This window comes from Egretta garzetta, unplaced genomic scaffold, assembly GCF_000687185.1.
Source record: "Egretta garzetta isolate BGI_Z169 unplaced genomic scaffold, ASM68718v1 scaffold775, whole genome shotgun sequence".
NCBI classification, from domain to species: domain Eukaryota; kingdom Metazoa; phylum Chordata; class Aves; order Pelecaniformes; family Ardeidae; genus Egretta; species Egretta garzetta.
The window spans coordinates 90166-111070 of record NW_009259754.1 but is presented as its reverse complement, the minus strand read 5'-3'; the positions used below and the strand labels follow the sequence as shown (position 1 = coordinate 111070).

The following is a 20905-nucleotide window of genomic DNA, read 5'->3' as shown; positions in this document are numbered from 1 at the left end:
TGCCGACCGGGGCGGGAAAAAAAAAAAAAAAAAAAAAAAAAAGAGGGGAGTGCCAAAAATCTAACAGCATTCAGTGCCAGGGCTCACCCGAACTGACACGATGGTTATCTGGGCTGGGAAGAAGGGCGGCAGAGGAGCTGGAGCGAACAGCCTGGGCTCCCTGGGGCAAGGCACAGAGGTATCCCCAGGCACCCCGTCTCCGGCACAGTGTCTCCCGGTGTACCAGGGCACTCGGAGTCTCGCCCCAGCACCACCCCAGCTCTCCGTGACCCAGCAAGAGGTGGCCACAGCACATCTCGGCAGCGCCAGCCCCAGCCTGGGCCCCTCCTCTGCCTCCCGCGGGCAGAGGGCACTTCGTGGGAGGAGAGCGCTGAAGAATCGTCACTAACGGGCTCCACCACACTTTGTCCTCCCGCAGGAGCCCTGCATCAGAAGGAACAGGAGGGGCAACACCAAAACACGCACACCTTTGCTGCCTGTAAAAACCCACCGCTAGGGCTTACCGCAGGGCTCACGGTGAAGAGAAGCTCCTGCTGTCCCTGGAGCCGTTTGAGGCTGCCTGCAGACTCAGGAACACCACAGGTTCCAGGCCAGTTTTGGAAAGTCCTTTCTACAGCCATAAAAGCTACAGGATTTTGAGCAAGACAGCTGCTGGGTTTAACTCTGGCCCAACAAGCAGCAACAGAGACAAATAAGCTCCCAGTCTGAAGCCTGTACCAGTTCAGTCCAGCAGCAACACTGGCACGCCCTGGCTGGCTGGCCCACCCTGGGGAGAAGCTGGGATTAGCAGCGATACCACATCCTCACACGCTTGGTACCTCAGTGGTCGCTGTATCAGGGGCAGCATCTCGGGTCCCTGGCATGAGCACACAAGAGGTTTGAGCTCCATGAGGGCTCCCCAGCAACACCCAAGCCCCTTTGCAGGGCCCTTCTCAACCCATCCTGCAAAACCAACCAGCAGAGCTGGAGACTCACATCCCATCCGGAGGCTTGGCCAGAGAGTGCAATGTCCAGTGGACCTCTCTCCTATAAACCCTGTGGTTTAGCTATCAGAGGACAGATCAGGAGGAAATACAGAATTTAGCGGGTAAATGTAGTTAAAACCGGGAAAGGAACCGAACAGAGCTGGGGCTATTTAGTTAGCAACGGTGGCATTAGGAAGCTGTTGATTTAGGCACAGACCAAACGTACAGAACACCTTTGAAGCCCCGGGTCCAGGCTGCTTTGGCAAGTGAAGGAACTCCACACAAAAGAGCTACACTCCAGGTACAACCTTCCTAACTTGTGTCAACACCACCAGGGCCAGCACCAACACTGCAGCCATTCCCAGCTGGCAAGAGAACACCATGCCGGGAGGATGTCGTCGTTGCATTTCCCAAGAATGTTTTTTTTCTCCCAAGCCAAAAGAGCTGGGTGTACCCCTCGCATCTGACCCGGGGAGAAGGCGTTAGCTCAGATGATCTCCAACAGATGCAGGCGCCATCCAGGGAGGCTGTAGGACCCAGCTGGATGGGGTCTGCCCAGCTCCCTGTTCTCAAAGGGACGAGGAGGGAGCGCTACCCCTTCCAACAGGGGCGCAAAGGCTCTTTTTCTAACCAGACCCACAGGTCCTGGAAAGTCTCTCCTGTCCCCAGTGCATCTAATCCCTGAAAAAAATTTATTGCAGCTCTCTAGGCAGGGCACAGAGCTTATTTTTGATAGCCAAGTAAAGAGGAAACTGTTCCATTTGTTTATGATCTCAGTGATTTTTAAGACCTGGATAGAGTCCTGGATGGCTTCTGGGAATGTGTTTTGTTAATGCGCCTCCTCCGATTAAAACACGCTTTCAGCTCACCCTCACAGAAAGGGCAGAGTGTGCTAAACATGTGCTTTCTGTCCTGAGTTCTTGCGGTTTTATCTTAACGGCACTTCAACCACGGGAAACACAACTCCTTTCAGCCGGGCCTAGTGCCTCACTAACAGGAGCTGTCAGCTCAGCAGCAGCACCGGGCACAGGCGTAAAGGGAAATGCCTGCATCTCAGCATGACCAAGAGCCAGGGCGTACTGCTGGGTCTCCTCTTCGATTCCTGCACCACTATGCCGCTACAGGAGATGCCAAGAGCCCTGCAGCAGGCACCCAGTGTGGGGGAACACACCACCAGACGTGAGCACCGTCCCCAGCTGCCAGCAGGTAGATTTCTCCTGAGCAAACTGCTGCAGGCCTGGGAAAGCGCTGGTTTGCAACCAGCACTCTTCCTTCCGAGACTCGCCTTTGATTTTCCCTCCTGAACTAACAGCTCGTATCCTCACATGCCTCCATTCCTGCCTGTCTGAGAAGCCCAACCACCCATCCAACTACCCACACACATCCAGTGGGTTTCTTTAACAAGCAGAGAAGTCACACCCGCTCCCCTCCGCAGCACCCTGACAGTCCCAGTGAGCGTCAGCCACGCTGCTGCTGGCCGACGGCAGACCTCTGATGGAGCAGCATTCAATGCCACACTCCCATTTCAGTCCTCCGGTTAAAAGCAAGAAAGGTGAGAGGGAAAGACTGAGCTTGTGTTAGGTGCCCAAAACCAACACACACACACACACTATTAATAAGGTCTCACATGTCTCCAAGTGAGACCAGGAGGGCCTCTTCCAGTCGCTTGTTGGATACACTCTAACCAGATGGGATCTAAGTACAGGCATGGGACCCGATTCAGGAGGTTCAGTTCTCTGCTCTGCTGCTGACATTTTGGGTGACCACCACAAGTCCCTCTCCCTCCCAGCCTCAGTTTCTCTGTGCATGAGCAGGAGACTAGGACTCTAAACATGACCTACAAAAGAAGCAGCACCAGAGTGGCCAGGCCTGCCCACCTGCACGGTTACTGTCGTCCTGACTGCGATGAGGAGGACGCGGTCTGTGCGCCTGAATGAATGCCTCCGAGTGACAGCTCCAGACCCAGCGCCAGCCTTTCACCAGGAAAGGGCAAGCTACACGGCACCTCCATGGCCTTGGGACAGGGCACAGCGTTTTTTACTTGTGCAAAACACCCAAATGCATTGCAATCTCAAGTGAGGGGGTGGAATAGCGGGTTGGAACCCAAATATCAAAGGCAAAGTAGTGCATGGTTTTCCTGTTCACCCAAGAGCTTTGTAGAAATAAAGACCTACTGAGAAACACACTCAGAACACATCACCTGTCACAAGACCAGCGGTTTAACATCTGAGTGAGAGCGTCGCGCATTAGCTGTGCTAGTATCAGCCTTAGGATCAGTCTTATCTCTAGGAAAACCCACCTGGTGCACTCGCTGCTGACACACATGGGCAACCCCACCCCTGCCAAGGCTTCCTGCCTCAGTGCTGGGTGCTCTGAAGGGAGAGAATCCTTGACCCCAGGGCACAAACAAGCTCTCCCCCAGCATTAACCCTGTCTCAGCACTGGAGCACAGACTGAGGGCAACTGTTGCTCCACAGACTACCAGGGAAATCCTCTTGGTAAAAAACACAGCTTGGGAGCACTTAAGAGAAAGACGTGGAATTACCTTAGTTACTGGGGTTTTACAGGGCACAGATGGAACCTGGGGAATATGGACCAGAAGTATTTCAGTGTTTTGCAACAGGCCAGGTGGAGGATGGCACCGCTACCACACCTTCTCCCTCTCTCCAGCACAGGTTACAACTAAAGCCGGGAAAAGGGAAGAAAGTATCAGTTACTAGACTATAAAGAAATACACCATGAGTTTTTTCTGAAGGATGCAGGGATCAACCAGGACTTCAGCAAGATGGGATGATGCCAAAGGCAACTTGCAAGAAGGAGGTGGGGTGAGCTGCCAGTATGGTGACACGGATACACCCCAGATAGTTGGTGGCTGAAAGACTGGAAAGGTCTCCACAAGTGACAGTCCTTGAGGAAGCCGATCAAATCTGCAGGATCCGTCAAGATGACCCCAAACAACCAGAACCTCCCCAACAGGCAGACTCTGCAAGACCTCAAGACAGGCAGATGTGGCCACCTAACATCATCATCCCTGGAGATCAGCCACCAGTGACCAATACTCTTCCTCTCACAAGCTGGTTTCAGCATCTCATCATCCTCACAGCCTGGCAACAGGAGATGACAATGAGACTTTCCTCCTCCATTGCGTGACAAGTTTATGCTTACAGTGACAGAAATGAGTGGTTCAATAGGACAGAGATGCTGAGTGGTCCTGGGAATGAGGCAAGGGCACCTGCTGTAACCCAAGCTCTGCATGCAGTTTCTTCAGTCACAACAGTTCACACGTCAACTTAATGGCATCCAACTCCGCTGCTTGCATCCTTTTCAGAACCTGGGGGCTTTTATTCCTTTTATTCCACAAGTTTTTGTGTCCTCACATTACATCCATTGCAAGGAGGGGGGAAAGGTTAAGATTTATCTGCTGCTTTCTGGAGAACAGTCTCCATCTTCAACCCAGTAACCCTAGTCAGGAGCCAGTAACAGTGTCAGTAATTTATAAGGAGTGTTGGTGCAGAGCAAGGTTGAGTAATGGTCTACAAAACCTTGCTGTAAGGCTCGACAGACCTGTTGGAACAACTGCGTACTTTTAAGAAATTTGTCTGACAGCCTATTTACTGCTTCTCATATTCTAGCACCTGAACTTCAAAACCTTCCAATAATCTCTTATTCTCCTGTTAATGAGAATGAAGACACCCGTGTTGCTACAGAAAAATGTCCCTGGACAAGGTCTCCTCCTGTACATTCTTCTTTAGCACAACATCTCCTGCTCTGCTGCTTTCTTCCCCTACACGCATTCTGATGTGCTACTGTAGTGTAACCTATCTCCACATTAGCTCAAAACACAGAAATTCATGAGCCCACATCAGAGTTCAGATACCAAATATATATAGGATGCAGAAGCCAAGGCCTTGCAAAGGCTTTTTACTAACTTCCACTTCACTTGGAGCTTTGAATCCATTATATAAATTAAAACTGGGTTTGCCAATATGAAAAAAAAAAAAAAAAATCTTTTCACAATACTCCTGTGCTCTAGGCCTAAGTCCCACTTGGGTTTGGAGAAAGCAGAAGCGGAAAGGATTTGGAGGTGCAGGAAGTCCTTGTACTGGCTGTTTTCTGTTGCACTAAGGTGATGTGGACAAAGAGGGTTAAAGACTCTGTTGTTTCCCCATTTCTGACAAATGGGTTATCGGAAAGAGCTCAGTACCTCAGAGGAGAAATTCACACTTTCTCCAGTGGCAGAGCCCTGACCGGACCATCCAGGAGAGCAGACTGGCTGGGCAAGAAGCCAGATCAAGGTACATGACCCACCAGCATCCCAAAAGTGCTCTACTGCTACACCCAGATGGGAACCTCAACTGCCAGCGAGATCCTTCACGGCTCGCTGAACTCCTGAGCACTTACCTGAGGGTTTGGTACTAGGTAGCTCTGAATCACCGCCGAGATAAAATTAAATCCAACGAGGAACGGAAAACTCATTCTGTACCTCAGGTCTGCATGGCCGGCATCACCTGCAGCCCTGTCCAAGGCAGACTCCACTTCTGCTCACCACGGAGGGCTTTGCTATGGAAAGTACGAGGTGCTGAGACATGAGGGCAGGGGCTGGATGAACTCTGAGGCCAGCAACAGGCTTGTCCAGCCCCAGGTAGCCACCACGGGCACGGGGCCAGGGCAGGGATGAAAAGAGGCCTTCATAGGGAGCACAAAAGGCAGCCTGTGATACGTGAGCACTGGGAGCTCAAGTGTGAAGCAGAGTGGAGCATTGCGGTTCTGATGAATGTTAAATAAACTTGTTTACAGAAAGGCAGGGCTGCATGTGTATGCACGGAGACCAGAGGTCTGTCTGTGTGCCCTTCCCTTCTTTGTCTGCACAAGGCAGGAAATTTCCTTTTCCAGTGGGGTGAAAAGCAGAAAAAATTCCACTGTGCGCTAAAAGCCCCTGTATTGGAGAAAGGTACCTCTCCACTCCTGATGCAGCAGAAAATCGTTCTGCTCCTGGGATGGCTTACCATACAGGCTGGTCCCCTGATGTCTGGCTTTTAGGTAGCAGAGAAGAAACTTAAGAAGGCTCAGGCCCCCTCTAAAATGTGACCAAGAGGAAGCACCGAGTCTCTCCTGTGCCCCACGATCCAAATATTGCATTCATCAGTACAAAGCTCTTTAAGAGCCAACAGCCTCACCATGCAAGTGCAACTCACCCAGTGAATTCATCAAGTGAGTGTGGGGTATTTCACAGGAGCAAAGCGACACAGGGAGGCAGCGACAGTGCGGTACTAACCACTGCCACAAAGCCGAGCCAACAGAAAGTACACAGGAAAGCTGGCAAGGCAGGAGACAGAGCAAATATGCACCAAATATTGGAAACTTAAAATAGCGTAAAAGAAATCCTAACTCAGAGAGGACGCAGATCAAACTTTCACTGAAAATCAATACATTTTTGCAGAGTGAAACAGACAGTAACAGTTCAGAAAAGACTTCACTTGATTTGGGGGAAGAGCACCTCCACTGCTTCTGGAAGCTTGAGCAAGCTACAAACTGAAACCATGCTTAATTGATTGATGTTCCACTATACAAAAATCAAAGCTTGGGGTCTGAGAAGGAAAACATCCACTTTGTAGTGCTCATTCCTTAGTTATGTTAAAGGTTTCCTAAGCAAAGTGAGGTGTTCTGCAAGGGGAAATATCAGCTACAGTAGTTCTGTTCTTGCACCTGCAGATGTTCCACCTAGGAGCAGAGGCAAATTCCCCTACCCATATGAAAGCTCCTTTAAAAAGAAGTAATTTCACCTGCTAGAAGGCTGGCTGGGATCTTCCTGCTAGGCAAGATGCTCAGAACAAACTGGGAGGGAACTGCAATCCAGGCTTGCTCCAGGTCTTAGAAGGTAGGACAAGAATTTAGGAAAACAAGCACTGTGCTTTCGCCTGTTACCTTGGCCTGAGCCATCCCTTCACAGCCTCACCTGCACTTACAGAAAGAGGCTTTGCGGGAAGCAGATCCCCATAGGCATTCCCACCCCTATGCTCAGAGCCCATCCATGCTGTCAGTCTGTAAGCCAGTTCTCCCTCGTTTTCAAAACCCATCTCAGACCCAGCAGCCTTTGAGGCCGACTGTGCCCCCGGTTCCCCTCAGCCTGCGCAGCTGTGCTGAAAGCGGGAGCAGGGAAGGCTGAAACTACCAACCACCTCCTTAAAAACACAGCCCCTCACAGAAGAGGTGTCTCACACTGACTTTTCCCATCACCTCGCCGAACTCAAGTTGCAGCCACATACCTTCCCAGCGCTGCCGGCCTGCCTTAGTATACCCAGCTCTAGACAGAAACTCAAACTGTTTAGGTGCACACCCCAGCTTTTGAAGGAACTGAACGCTTTCACAGGCACTTTCATATTTCTACTTACAGCAGCTGTGAAGTGCTCTGCTGTAGTGGAAAGCATAGAAGGAACCAGAAATTGGCACATACGCTTTAGCGGGAGAAATATGTTTGTTTTCACGACTGGAGCTTATTCCTACCACTAAAAGCTGGCAGATAACCTGTCCCAGCAACTGCTGAGAGAACCCCGTCTACTGTTGACTGATCTGTCTACTGATCCCAACGCTCACGGAGGCGTTGCTTCTGTTCATCTTAGGAGAAACAGAGGATTTTCTCCATTTTCCCGAACGGACACATGGTCTCAGGGCAGAGAACATATTCCTCACCACCAGCCACCAACTCCAAAGCTATTTTCCATTAATCAATTGTAATTCAATAAATACTAATGCAGGTTTTTAGGGGAGGGAGAGGAGGTGTGCAAGGAGAGAGGCAGGTTAATAAAATCTCCCACGCTTTTGGGCTTTAAATGCAAACAAAGCTCCTTACCTGCCAGCACAACAGGGACCAGGATGCCACACAGCATTAGCAGGACCAGGCGAAGGACAATGTGGTAGGGCATGGCTTCCCTCAGGAAGAACGTCGGCAGGAATTCTTAAAACTCTTCAAAAAGTACGGAACAACTGGGAAATTTCACTGGTATTGATAAAAACTTTGTCCAGTCAGGTAAAAAAAAAAAAATTTCCTTCAGAAGAGCAAGTGGACAGAGAGAGTGCAAAGCCCAGCAGAGACTCCCTCCCTCTGCCTTCCAGAGCACACCTCCTCCTGAAGGCAGCTCCACCCTCAAGAAGTTGTGCCTACAACCCCATAGGCAGCTGAGCCGTTAGGCATCTATCACCCTGCCAGGCCCGCGCACACACGAGCAGTTGTTGGCGAGCCCTTCCCAGAGGAAGAAGGGATGCTCCTGGAATGCCTCCCCTCTGGCCGGCCATCCTGCGGCATGGAAGTAACACAGGAGCCATTGGGGCAGTTAACCCCAAAACCAAGCAGACTGCTCAAGGGCTTTGCTCTCTCCTCAGTCTGCAAGGCAGCAGTGGTCTTTCCAGGGTGGGCGCAGCAAAAGAACAAGGGCCTCAATCTTTTGAGGCTAAAATGCTCTGAAACAGAGCCAGAGTGGCTCTGTGGCATCCTTGTTTTCTCGGTGCAATACTTACAGAGGCGGACTAGGAGCCATGTGTGGTCCTCACTAGCAGAACCGTCTGTTAAGATCAGGTTGGTCTTCCAGGAGAGTCACTGGCAAGACCAGCATGCTCCTTGGGTCTGCACAGCACAGACACCACCTCCTCCTGCAACCCTCAGCCACCCTGTCCCTCCCCAAGCGGGCTAGTCAAAAGTTCACAGCAGAGAAAAACTGAGGTTTGTCTCAAATCGTATTTGCAACAATAAGAGACATGGGCAAGGATGAAGCCTCTAAAAAGCGGAATGCTCCAGCTTGTTGTCAGAGGACAGAAGAATTTCATTAGATTTTTTTTAAGTGGATATGAAGATTGAAATACTTCACCCATTTCCATTCAGAAAAAGGTAAGAAATTACATAAATGCCCTCAACATCAGTTCTTTATGCTCTGAAAACATGACACAAGTAGTTTTGTCTTAAATTTCAGATCCAGATTTTTCTGCTAAGAGCTCTCTCTACTTTTTGGCTTTCTCCAACAGGCAGCCAGGTACAGTTCAGGTGTCCTTTTAAATCACTCCGCTTGCTGCAGTTCTTTGCAGAAGTGCCTGGCTGTGAGGGGAAGTGGAAAAAACAAAAAGGACTGAGCACTGTCCCTGCAGCAAAATGAGAAGTTGGGAAGTAACCTGGTGAAGCACACTCAAAAGCAGCCTCAGACATCTCTAGCATCGAATTCAACATCACCTGTCAAACTTGGATCAAATCCCCGTTAGCTTTCCAGGCTCTTGTTGTGTCTGAAACAGAGCAGGAAGCGCATAAGCATACATCCACCAGCAGACGCAAAGCTGTAGCGCCTATTTTCACCATCCCTCCTGATCCAAGCGACCTTCGCTGCAGAAACAGGACCCATTTGTAACAGACGGTGACAGGGTGGTCACCTGAGCATACGATCCCAACATGCCAGCATCTTACCTTTGTACTCAATACAGAAGCCACAACGTTAAAGTTCTAGGAGCTAGATCTTCCCCACTGGTCCCTTATCTACAAATTCTCAGAAGCCAAGCAAGGTCCTCGGTGTTCAACAAATTATTGTACATTTTTCCCACTCACATTCCTGCATTTTCATTTAGCAATCGGCAAATTGTTCCTTTCCTGCTCCCCAGCTGAGCTGGAAATTAACAGGCTCTTGCTTATTTGTTACACAGTACAGAGCAGTCCAAAATTAGCTCATAGAAATTAGATCATACCATTAAAAAATAGGAAGTACTTATGAACCAGACACCTTATAGACTAAAAAAAACCCTGAAGCTATTAAAACAAAGTCAAATTATCAGCCTAAACATGTACTGTTCTCTCCAAGACATCAACTAAACATAATGCAAAGCTATTGTAGCAGTTAATTTTTTACTGACTTCATATTCTTTGTGATCATATGAATGGCAGAAGGACATTTATCATGAACTTTTACTGGGATTTTCCACAAAAAACCCATCTGCAAGTAGAAAAAAAAAAAGAAAACAAGATTTTGTCTAAAAAGGGAAGCCTATAAGGTGTCCATGTGGATTTTACCCTGAGGGGAGAAATAAAACCTCTCATTTAGGGAAGGGAATTGGAGTGGGTTGGGGTGGTTACCAACTGGCAAAAAAAGGTTCCGTGGTCGAATGTTTGTAGCAACAGAAAACTAGCCATGACTTGATCTCTCCTGCATAAACACCACAAGTGTGAATGCACGTGTTTCTGTGCAGAGAGAGAGGGAAAATTAAAGCTTTCTTGTCAGAATTTTCCAATCTCAACTTTACTGGTGTTTATTTGAACTCTAAAATTATCAAGTAGAAAAAAAACCCACCGGTATTCCTCACCAGGGAAGAAATAAAGCAGCAGTTGTTGTTCCACATCCTGTGTGTTTGCTTGTTGTTTCTCGATGAAAACTGATGAGAGTCACGCTTTGGGTCAGTTTTAGCACCAGGAATTATCTCAAAAAACTCAGCTTCGACAAAAGCAGGCAGAAAGTTTTCTCTCAGATATAATACAACCAGGTTTTATTTAAGTTCTCTCTTTTTCCCCCCCACACTGGCAAAAGTTCAGAGGGAGTTTAAAGTTTTGTAAACATTTTAACTATCCCTCTTCCCCCTTTTATGAATTTACAAAGCAAAGGAGACAGGGAGACCAGATTTGCAACAGTTCCAAGTCTCTCCATGCTATTGGATCCAAAAACTATATACAAGTCTGCAGCAGTCTCTGTATAGTTACTGTACATGTTTGGCTGCAGGGGGAAGAGAGAGGAGGAGGAGGAGGAAGAGGGGAAGGTGACCCCAAAAAAATGAATAAACCAAACGAAATAAAATCCAAAGCCAAACTGCTCTTCAGCAACTCGAACTGTTTTCTTTAGGCAGTGATGACAGAAAGACAGACACTTTTATACAATTCCACCAAAACTGTAGCGTATCTCCCTTGGCAAGGTTATAACCCTCTGGGAACAGGAGATGGGACCAGGGGGTTGAAACTAAGTGCATTTGGCAGTTTCCATTTTCTTTCTTTTGTGGTGTGTGCACATGGGTGGGCAGAGAAGGGAAGGTGGTGTTAATCTTTCGGTGAGAGAGGAAGGTTATGATTCCATAAATACTTAAACATTATGGATCCCAGTGAAGGTGTGTGAAGTAGTTAAAGGTGTAGAAGATAAGCAGGGCCATCATTGCACATAGCTTCGCCCTCCACAGTCTCTCCATGACAAAAGGGCATCTCTGCTCATTAACCTAAGCACTGCTTGAAATGACAACTAGCTAAGACTGCTGGGGTATGTATCTGAAAGCCAGTGTTCACCTTCACCAAAGACTAAAGATCCACACGGTAAAGAACCTACTGTCTCTTAAACGAGACAAATTTGCAGGAAGAGAGCTCAAAATAAACTGGTCCTAATCCTCCAAAGGTAGCATTTAAGGGAGAAATTCAACCTGAAAGAAGAGATACCACCCCCCTTTTTTCCCAGATTAGAAGTCCCCACTTTGTCCAGGAAGGCTGGAGCATGCCGACGGAGAACTCCACCAGCTTCAGCATCACCACCTAATGAAGACAGACTCGAGCTTTCCCTCCGAAAATAATGTGCTGAGAAGGGCTGGCAGGGGGTGTGCAACTTCAAACCAACCCAAGCTAAACTGCGCCCGCCACCGCCCCTCTCCTGCTGTTGCCAGTTCTAAGGTTAGCTTATGAATGCAACTCCTGGCTTGGGAGAGCACCTCTTGCCCTGATGGAGCGCGGAAGTCAGTATCTGTGTGGCATTTTGGTTTTGACCAACATCTGTTAACCACAAACTCACTCTCTCTCTCTCTCTCTCTCTCTCCATGACTGCACGTGTCGGATGTGGTAAGAGTAACCAGGAGAGGGAAGCAATGGTTTGCGGAATCCCAATTGATTTTTTTTCCAGGTATGTCAGCAGAAGAAATCACAGCACAGTGAAAGCTTGCTGCCCAAATCAGCCTCGTTGTGAACGAATCCTATCTCCCACCCTCCCAGGACTCTGAACAGAAGTCCACTCGACTCTAGGCTGACGGCAGGAACAATGCCTGTGCAGTCCTGGGCAGAAAGGGGTTGCTGGGGCTAGAGGAAGCAGCCTGAGATGATTGATTCTGTGATTCACTGCGAGGCGAAGAAGAACGCATGGTGGAGAGTACTGTGTCCAAAACAGAGAATCCATGGTTAACAGATGCAGGAAAAGCCAGTTGATTTGCACATGCTCAGTAGTCTTCCAAAGTCTCTATTTCTCCCATATTGAGCCGCTCTGATGAGGCATTCACTGAAAACCCTGTAAACCAAAAAGGACTTGTGTTAAAAATCTGGATGTGGTATATTGTATTCCATGTAACACATCTGTTACAGGCAGTAGCATGTGTAAGACAGTGAGTAACATGTATCAAATAAAAACTCAGGGAAATTCAGTAAGGCTAGAGATAGAATTACCCAAACGGTTTGGTTTTTTCCTTAATAAGTCAAAAATAATCAATTGTATATTTATTGTATCACTTGGTCTTTAAAAGCAGATCAGCAGAAGACTTGCTTGAACTTTCATTTAAAAGATGTCATCTGCAGAACTAGTACGGGGCATATCTAGGCACAGTGGCGACGTGGCTCAGCAAGATATTGGAAGGGAGCACATATGAGTTAACTGGTACTTGGAAGTGCCTTGTCAACACTGTACTCATGGGGTCCAGGAAGCAGAAATACACATTTTGTGAACTCAGAATGCAAGCGTGGAATCATGCTCAAACACTTCAGGGGGTGTGAACAATTCTACCCCTTACTTTAAAGTCTAAATACATGTGCCTATGAAACTTAGTGGCAGTTCCATGTTTTTCCATGCTTTTTTTACAATCTTCTGTCTCTGGAGTACAAGATGAAAATGTACAAAGTTATACAGGACTATGCAGATGGCTCAAGACACACCTAAACTTCTACCCAACCTTTTAACTGTAAGCGCTGAGGACACAATACACATGAGAGAAGTGCAAGAAAAAGCAAAAACATTTTCTACAAGGAAAAAAATCCAATATATCATATGTAACTTTCCTACTGAAATCCAATTTTTATGGTTGTACCAACCCCATACGGAGTATGAGAAAAAGTGTTCCTGTGTAAGGCTACTGAACACAAACCTGACATTTCGTTGCCTTGAGGCTGCTATGCAGGCTTGCTCTGTGCAAGAAAACAAACCGCTTTTCACAGCCATTATCTGCAACAGATAAAAAGTGCTCTCCATTCAGCAGGTTTAAGAAAATTGTTCTGGCTCCCTCTCGTGGCAGTATGTTACCTAAAAGGTTTTGGAATTGTTTTATAATAGAGTGTACTGATTTTGAAGAAGCTGCATGTATTAGTTCTCTTACAATTGCAACTTCTTAATTGTCTTTATTGATTTCTTCTTCACATTACACGAGCAGGCTTTTAAATTATTCAACTGAAGACTCAGACCAGACCTGCTGGATTGACAGCTAGGGGTGGCATAAGTCAGGATTCCACTGAAGAGTTCAGTATACTTCAATGCAGAAATCATTGATTTAATTGAAGAGTATTGTTTTTTTTTTTTTTTTGAGAACGAAAAGACAAGATAAAAAACAAAGGCAGGGCTCTGTTAGAGCCTTAGAAAAGCAGCGACTTCCAGGGGGTTAATACCAGGCTGCTTTACGCAAGTATGAGCCAAGTAGCACCAGCACAACAAATATTGGCCCAACGCAGTGCCCTAGTTTCTTTTTTATCACGTACAGCATAAACGTGGACACGTTTATTCTACAAGAATACTACAGCAACACATTACACCCCACAATGCTCACTACTCGTATACTTACACAATGCCCTTGTATCTCAAAGGCCACTTTGAAGAAACCTTTCCATCAATGCTATATGGACTGGTTAACTACCATCCCCACATAAAAATTAAGACAGGAAAAAAAAAGGGCTACTAATGATGTCATCATTCCCACTGACTCCAACTGAAAACCTGTGACCACTTTTCAACTTTTTTTCGTAAGATCTTTGCCATCTTTTCTGACTAGGGTGGTTAGCTCATGTAAAAAGGTAGGAAGGAATAAAGGCAAGCCTCAAGAAGTTGTTCCTCATGAAGAAACAGAAAATATGCTTTTCTGAAAAGAATGAATTAGCCTTAATTCAATAAAATAGGCACAGGTCAACTCAAAAGAGGAAAGGCAGTTTAACTGACATCCCTGAACTACTTCAAAGGTTTCCAGGTAATAACCAAGGTATTGAAGAGGTCTTTTCATGAGGGAAAGTTCGACAACAGTTTCCCATGAAACTGATACAGAATTTTTTAAACCATTAAATAACAATACTGAAACAAATTCTAAAGATGCTTCAACAACTACCTTTTCTGCTCAAGCTCAATATTGCCATTTAAGGTTAACAAGACTTCTACACTCCACAAGGCTCTTCCCAAATTAAACATTGATTTCTAAAAATTAAAACTGACCTAACAAGCTGGGATCTGCGCGAACCATCTTCTGTTTCTTCTTTTTCTTCCCACTCTGCACAGCCTCAAAATTGGATTGCTGGTTGTTGCTCTGGTTGGTCTGAAAGACCGAATGTAGCGAACTGTGGTTCATCCCCCACACTGAATCCTAGAAAACAAAGCAAGTACAAGATTATAAAGTGCAATTAAGTTTGGTTAATTTATGTTGAAAACATTCAGAGAGCCTAAAGCACTTTGTACATCACATGTGGCAGCACTAGCCACTGATGCATCCATCCAACACATCTACCTCATCTTTCTAAAGCATATCCTGGATCAGCATGCTAAGACACTATTTGATCTACAGTTGGCCTCAACTCTTAGCTATAAAGGAAATTTGATTCTGCAGTAAATATCTGAAATCTGCTTTGTTCTCTGCATTTCACGTCAGTTGTAAAATCCTGCTCATCCTCCTATCAATCCAGCAGAAATGCAGACTCTTCAGACTCAAATGTAGTCCCCATACAGCCCTAAGGACCATAGCGAGTAAGACTTACCTGTTGCTGCTGCTGTTGCCGCTGCTGACTGGCTTTCTGTTTGGCACGGCGCTCAAGAAACTGCTTGGCAAACTCCTTGGCCTCAGGAGTATCTCCAAGATAGGCTCTGATGTAATCATGGACCTCATAGGGTGACTCTACTTCCTTCAGGAAAGAAACAAACGTGGGAACTGCAAGAAGAAGGCAGACCATGAGGGAATGCATGTTGATGTGTGAACACCTGCATACAATAAACAAACTTTGGATTTCTGTTTTAAATGTTTGCTAATCTAGTAGCCATGGCAAACAGCTTGCCCTTTAAGTTCCCTACAGTAAAGCCCTACAACGCAATGCTTCCTCTATTCTATAGCCAAGGCACGGATAAGAAAACCAGCTAATATGATGAGAAGGAAAAATAAACTGACAAGCCTAAGGGTATGTTAGCCCATCAGCTTAGCCACTGTCAGCTTTAAAGCTCAAATTTAATGCCAAGCCCAAATGGAAAATACTCGCCTCAGAGCTGTCACCAGTACAGTCTCTTTTTGGCTGAAGCACAACAGATCACACTCCACAGTGGCCATCCTGACCTGCAAGAACCTGAAGTTCAACAGCTAAGTCACCTGCAAGCTGCCTTTACTTTTTTTTTTTTCTTTAGAACATCTTTGTTGCATTGAATTTTTTAGCATGGAGAAGGGCAAAGCAAATCAAAAGCCAGGAAGACACCAGGACAACAGGCTGCCACCTGTGGCACAAAGTACCCTTGGAAGCACGGAAGCTCACTCTTAGCCACTGTCAGCTTTAAAGCTCAAATTTAATGCCAAGCCCAAATGGAAAATACTCGCCTCAGAGCTGTCACCAGTACAGTCTCTTTTTGGCTGAAGCACAACAGATCACACTCCACAGTGGCCATCCTGACCTGCAAGAACCTGAAGTTCAACAGCTAAGGCACCTGCAAGCTGCCTTTACTTTTTTTTTTTTTCTTTAGAACATCTTTGTTGCATTGAATTTTTTAGCATGGAGAAGGGCAAAGCAAATCAAAAGCCAGGAAGACACCAGGACAACAGGCTGCCACCTGTGGCACAAAGTACCCTTGGAAGCACGGAAGCTCACTGTCGGTGGACAACCCACAATGGCACTGCAGAGCCATGGCCTCTCCTCAGACACCAAATCCAGGTAGTTCGCTTATCACAGATCAGGCCAACAAGTTACTTCTAGTATGTCTCCTTTAAGAGGAGGGAAGCTGTGGCCCTGCAGTTGTGTGAGGTATAATTCTGGCTCTTGGGGCAATGCTGGTTCCTCACTCAGGTTCAAGGGTCCCACAGAACCACAACTTTGCAGCGTGCAGATCCTGGAGCACAAGGATTTGCAGAGGTCCACACTGGAAGCAGTAGGAAGCCTGCAGTATTTTGCTACAAGAAGCTACCAGTTTGTGATCTCGGACTGGGAGTTTCTCTGTGCACCCTCCAGCAGAATTAGTAAAAACCAACCAGTTTCACTCAAAAAAATGCTTTGCACAGGGGCATATGATAATTTGGCCTGCACTTAAAAGCAAACTGGATCCTCATACATCTGCCTGGTAATGGTTTCATGAGCACCAAAAATTCTCAGCAAAGCTCCGAGTGGAAGACTTTAAAACTGTTTCCAATCCCCACTGATTTGCTATAGTTAGCCCAGCGAAAGCCACGGAGATGATGCAGCCAGTTCTTTGGATCCCTATTTAATTATGCCATTTTTCTGACTGCATTACAAACATTACTTTGATATCATTACTTTCGCTCAGAACAATCTGGTCACAAAACAAACTGGATATTGTTTCTCAGAGCGCATCATTTACATTCCTCCCCACCTCTTACCATCTAAGTTGTTGGCTGTGTTGAGTGCATGAAGCATCTGTTCACACCACTGAGTGAATCCATCCTGGGCTTTATTAACCCCCTGGAACAATTTCAACAGCTTCTCCTCTTCTTCTACCTTCTTGTTTTGTCTACTTGTAATACCTACAGATTTACTGAGGTAAAGAAAACACATTCCATAAATCATAAATTACCAGACTTATCAACAGTACTGTATACAGTACAGCATTACAAGACCCACTAGTTTACAAGATGCAAACACTGTTTAAGAACCAACTAATTTTCCAAGTAGATGACAAAATAAATTGTGAATGGTCACCTAGTAGCTACTTTTGTTGTCAAAACAGATCCTGAGTGACACAGAAAAAAGGAAAACACATAAAGACATTATAAATGCTAGGTGATCGTCTCAGGATTGCTAGCCTTTTGTTGCAAAAAGCTCCTTCCCCAATTCCTACCTGAGGCTGGCATTGCTTTTGTTTTTATTGGTCGAGTTACGAGGTCCCACTTCCTTCACTGCATCATCCCAGAAACCCATGTTTGAGTTTTTGGTATCAGCATTACTCCAGATGCTACTGACTAGGTCAGATGCCCACTGGTTGCTGGGATTAGTGTTTAGGGAGCCCCACACTGAATTCCCAATGCTGGTGTGCAGGTTAGAGTGCTGTTGAAACATAACAAAGAGATCCCGGTTGGTTATTAGCACCAGACCTGGCAGAAAAGTAACGAACAGATATGGAGAACTGTCATGTACTGTTTCCCTCTACATACTGATTAGATAAATATCATACATACCGTAGTATTTCTGACTCTGTTTGGCTGCTGGTGCTGCTGTTGCTGCTGTTTCTGCATCTGCCTTGCCTCTTCCTGCTGTATCTCCAGCAGGGACTTGGTGGTGCCTGTTGGTTTGGTGACATTACCCCAGCCTGACAATTTTTGCTGCTGTTGCTGCTGCTGTTGCTGGAGGGCCTTCATTAGTTCACGCTGCTGACGCCTTTGCTGTTGCATGCAAAACAAAAGGGCTCGTCCATACCTTCAGAAGATCACTACTGTTCAAAGGTCTAGCTGGGAAACTGGTTTTAAACTGATTTCACTCTCTTCTGGAGGAGTCTGGCTGACCTATTATTTTTCGAGCCATTATAGTTCCTCCAAAAAGGAACTCGCTAAGTAACTAGTAAATACAAATTGCTTATTAGCCTAGGACAGAATAAATTTGGCTAATCACATTGCAGCCAGCTGCAATTCCATTTGGCATCTTGGAGGAATACCTTCTCTCCTACCACCACTTACCCCCCCCACCCCTTAAAATGCCCTGGTCTTGTGCATATCTGCAAACAAATTACAGTATAGACGTGAAATAATTTTATATTGTTTTGTAAATATGCTATACTCCCAGAGTTAAAAGAAATGGGTACAGTTTCCCCTCAGATACTTATATTAAGCAGCTATGAAAACCTTCAAACAAGTACTTATTGAACCTATGCCTGAAGACAGGATTTTACCTATTTCAAGAGAACATTCCTCATCCTCACTATTCCTTCTAATCACTTAATTGACAGTTAAGCAGTCACATAGTAGAGTCCACTCTAACAAGTTACACTCTGTATTTACCTCTTCTCGAAGCTGCCGTTCTCGTTCTTCTTCTAGCTTTTGGATTTCTGCCAATGACAGTGTGGTCTGGGATTGGCAAGCTCCTGAATTTGATTGCTGACCCCATGTTGAAGATGACGGGAGCTGAGCCAAAAACCCACATCATTAGGAATTACAAAACATTTTAGAGAATACTGCTGAAGTAGAATCATGAAAAAATCAGCATAAGCCCACAACACAGGGGAAAAGGAAGGCCACCTTTAAACTTTAACAAAACACTGGAAAGTATAAAATAGTATAATTAGGTATTAAAAAGCACATTCAAAGTGTAAACTGTATGTTTCTTTGAATTGCCATCTTATGTATCATCGCAAAGACACAGCGTATCAAGAATAAGGTAACACATAACTGCTTGAAAAATAGCAATCAATTTTGATTTCAAAAACTTTAGGAACTCCAAGCTTTAGAACCTTTGTACTGGCCCTTGCTCACTGCAGCAGAATAAACTTCTGTACTCATCTGTGAATCCCTTTCACTTCTATCCACTGAACTTCTTTGTGTTTTGCAACTTACCTTCCTCTTGTTTCTCCCATCACTTTCAAAGTCAAATATTTACCCTCTTCCCTCTCCAAACAGTTCATGCCTCCCTGCTCTAGACAACCCTGAATCCAGCTGTGATTCTACTTACTACACTGAACTGAAGGGGGAAGTTAAACTGTGGAAACACATTACCTTCATTTGTGCAAGTTGCTGCTGTTGCTGCTGTTGCTGCAGCCGTCGTAAAGCCTCCTGCTGCTGCTGCCTCTGTCTCATTATTTCTTTCTGGCGCTGGAGTTCCAGCTCCTTGCGCTTTCGCTCTTCTTCTTCAAGCCGCTGTCTGGCTGCCTCTTCTTCCATGCGTAGTCGACTTTCTTCAAGTCGCCGTTGAGCTTCCTCCTCTTCACGTGCCCACTTGGCAGCCTCCTCTTCCTTCCCAGGACATAAAGAAGAGTAAAGTCTACTTAGACTTAAAAAAAAAAATCTGAATTACTTCTACTACTATGTTGGTGTTAAGATCCTGATAGAACACAGGCCTTTAGATCTGCAATCTGTGCTGTTTAGGTCATTCATTTACCTTTACTTTTCTCAAACAAGAAAGTGCAATAATATAGCCTATATCCCCTCAAACTATAAGTTTCCCACTGCTCCACTGAGGAGCTTGGAAGGGAGTGACATCTCCCTATTTCAGACTAGCTAATTTCGCACCACTTCCCTTCCAGGAGTTATGCATCTTTCAAGTCTGAGCTTCTACCTGCTTATACTACTTACAGTCAAGCACTGCTATACTTTCAACAGAACAAAACTTGACAGGAATAAAGGGAGAAGAGGTGTTGACATGAAAGAAGAAAACAGATGCCAGATGGCGATGTTTACTGCTGTTACTGGACACTAGTGTTGCAAAGGAAAAGATACTTCTGCTAACAAAGGAGATGACGGTGTGGTGGGACAGCAATAGTGATGAATGTCTTATAAGGGAGGGCCCTGAAAAAGAATTTTTAAATAATAGCTGGCAATCCTGAAATGGACTTGGAAATTAATATGAAGCCAATCTTGTTTCAAGATTAGTTCGATTTAGGGACTATGACAGTATCAATTACAGGGCTGCAAGATCCTCAATATGGACTTCTAAAGCTGACCCCAAGGGATAAAAAAAAATGTTAATAGTAAGACAAGAAAAAGGAAGAAAAAAGCTGAAACTTTGATAGTGGGTATAGTCTCGGCATAGTACAGAAAGACTGGCAAAACTGACCATCTCAAATGATGTTAAAGATAACAATTCTATAGTAAAGGGTCAGAGAGTGACCGCTCTGGTACCGTACTCTGCCTTTCTTTTGAAGAAAGGAGTAGAAATACCACACTGAAAGCCATTCTTAAGGCTCAAACATGCAGGAAAACACTCATTCAACACAAATCTCTTTTCCAAAGGGCAGACTGAATTCTGATTATTTCGTCTGAAATCAGGTTAACAGGTAAACAACCTATTTTTCATTCACTTGATACTGTTGACAAGCTTCGCTTTCCTCCACCAAAACTGATGGTCTCTCAGACACAGATGCAAGTTTCAAAGCTTGTTCGTTCTGGCAGCCTCCATAATTAAATATAATAGGTCCTTTTGCCATTTTTCACCTGTTTACGAATTAACTCCTCCCGCTGCCGTCTTTCCTCCTCTTCTCTTCTTCTCTCTTCCAATCTTCTAAGTGCTTCCTCCTGTTGTTGCCGCTCCTCTTCCTCCCGCTGCCGCCTTAGTGCAATTTCCTGCTCTCGTTGTCGCCTCAGGGCTTCCTCCTGGAGTTGGGAACAAAATGTCCATCTATAAATGCTGCTTTATTGATGAAATGCATCAGAACACACAATACAACATGGTCTGGCCTCAAAAAAACTCCTTAGCTCCAAGCTAAGCACTAACAAAACAACTATATTAAACACAAGACTCAAATGTTAACAAGTTTTTTGATGCAATGTGCGTCTCAGACATAAATGAATTATTTGAATGAAAA

At 45.6% G+C, this 20905-nt stretch overlaps 2 protein-coding genes across 17 annotated transcripts in view; both read right to left on the bottom strand.

Annotated features, from left to right (window-relative positions):
• Nucleotides 1–10137, bottom strand: part of SNORC (secondary ossification center associated regulator of chondrocyte maturation) — an 11875-nt gene extending 1738 nt beyond the window's left edge. For both annotated transcript variants that reach the window (XM_009639492.2, XM_035895009.1), the window contains exon 1: nucleotides 7816–10137. In XM_009639492.2, the coding sequence (XP_009637787.1) occupies nucleotides 7816–7888 (73 nt within the window). In that variant the 5' untranslated portion in view covers nucleotides 7889–10137. The remainder of the gene's footprint in view (nucleotides 1–7815) is intronic.
• Nucleotides 10138–10228: 91 nt separating this feature from the next.
• Nucleotides 10229–20905, bottom strand: part of GIGYF2 (GRB10 interacting GYF protein 2) — a 79356-nt gene continuing 68679 nt past the window's right edge. For all 15 annotated transcript variants that reach the window (XM_035894994.1, XM_035894996.1, XM_035895001.1 and 12 more), the window contains 9 exons: nucleotides 20535–20693; nucleotides 19101–19337; nucleotides 18390–18512; nucleotides 17574–17777; nucleotides 17237–17442; nucleotides 16779–16933; nucleotides 14947–15116; nucleotides 14411–14558; nucleotides 10229–12238 (listed from right to left, as the gene is read on the bottom strand). In XM_035894994.1, the coding sequence (XP_035750887.1) occupies nucleotides 12171–12238; nucleotides 14411–14558; nucleotides 14947–15116; nucleotides 16779–16933; nucleotides 17237–17442; nucleotides 17574–17777; nucleotides 18390–18512; nucleotides 19101–19337; nucleotides 20535–20693 (1470 nt within the window). In that variant the 3' untranslated portion in view covers nucleotides 10229–12170. The remainder of the gene's footprint in view (nucleotides 12239–14410; nucleotides 14559–14946; nucleotides 15117–16778; nucleotides 16934–17236; nucleotides 17443–17573; nucleotides 17778–18389; nucleotides 18513–19100; nucleotides 19338–20534; nucleotides 20694–20905) is intronic.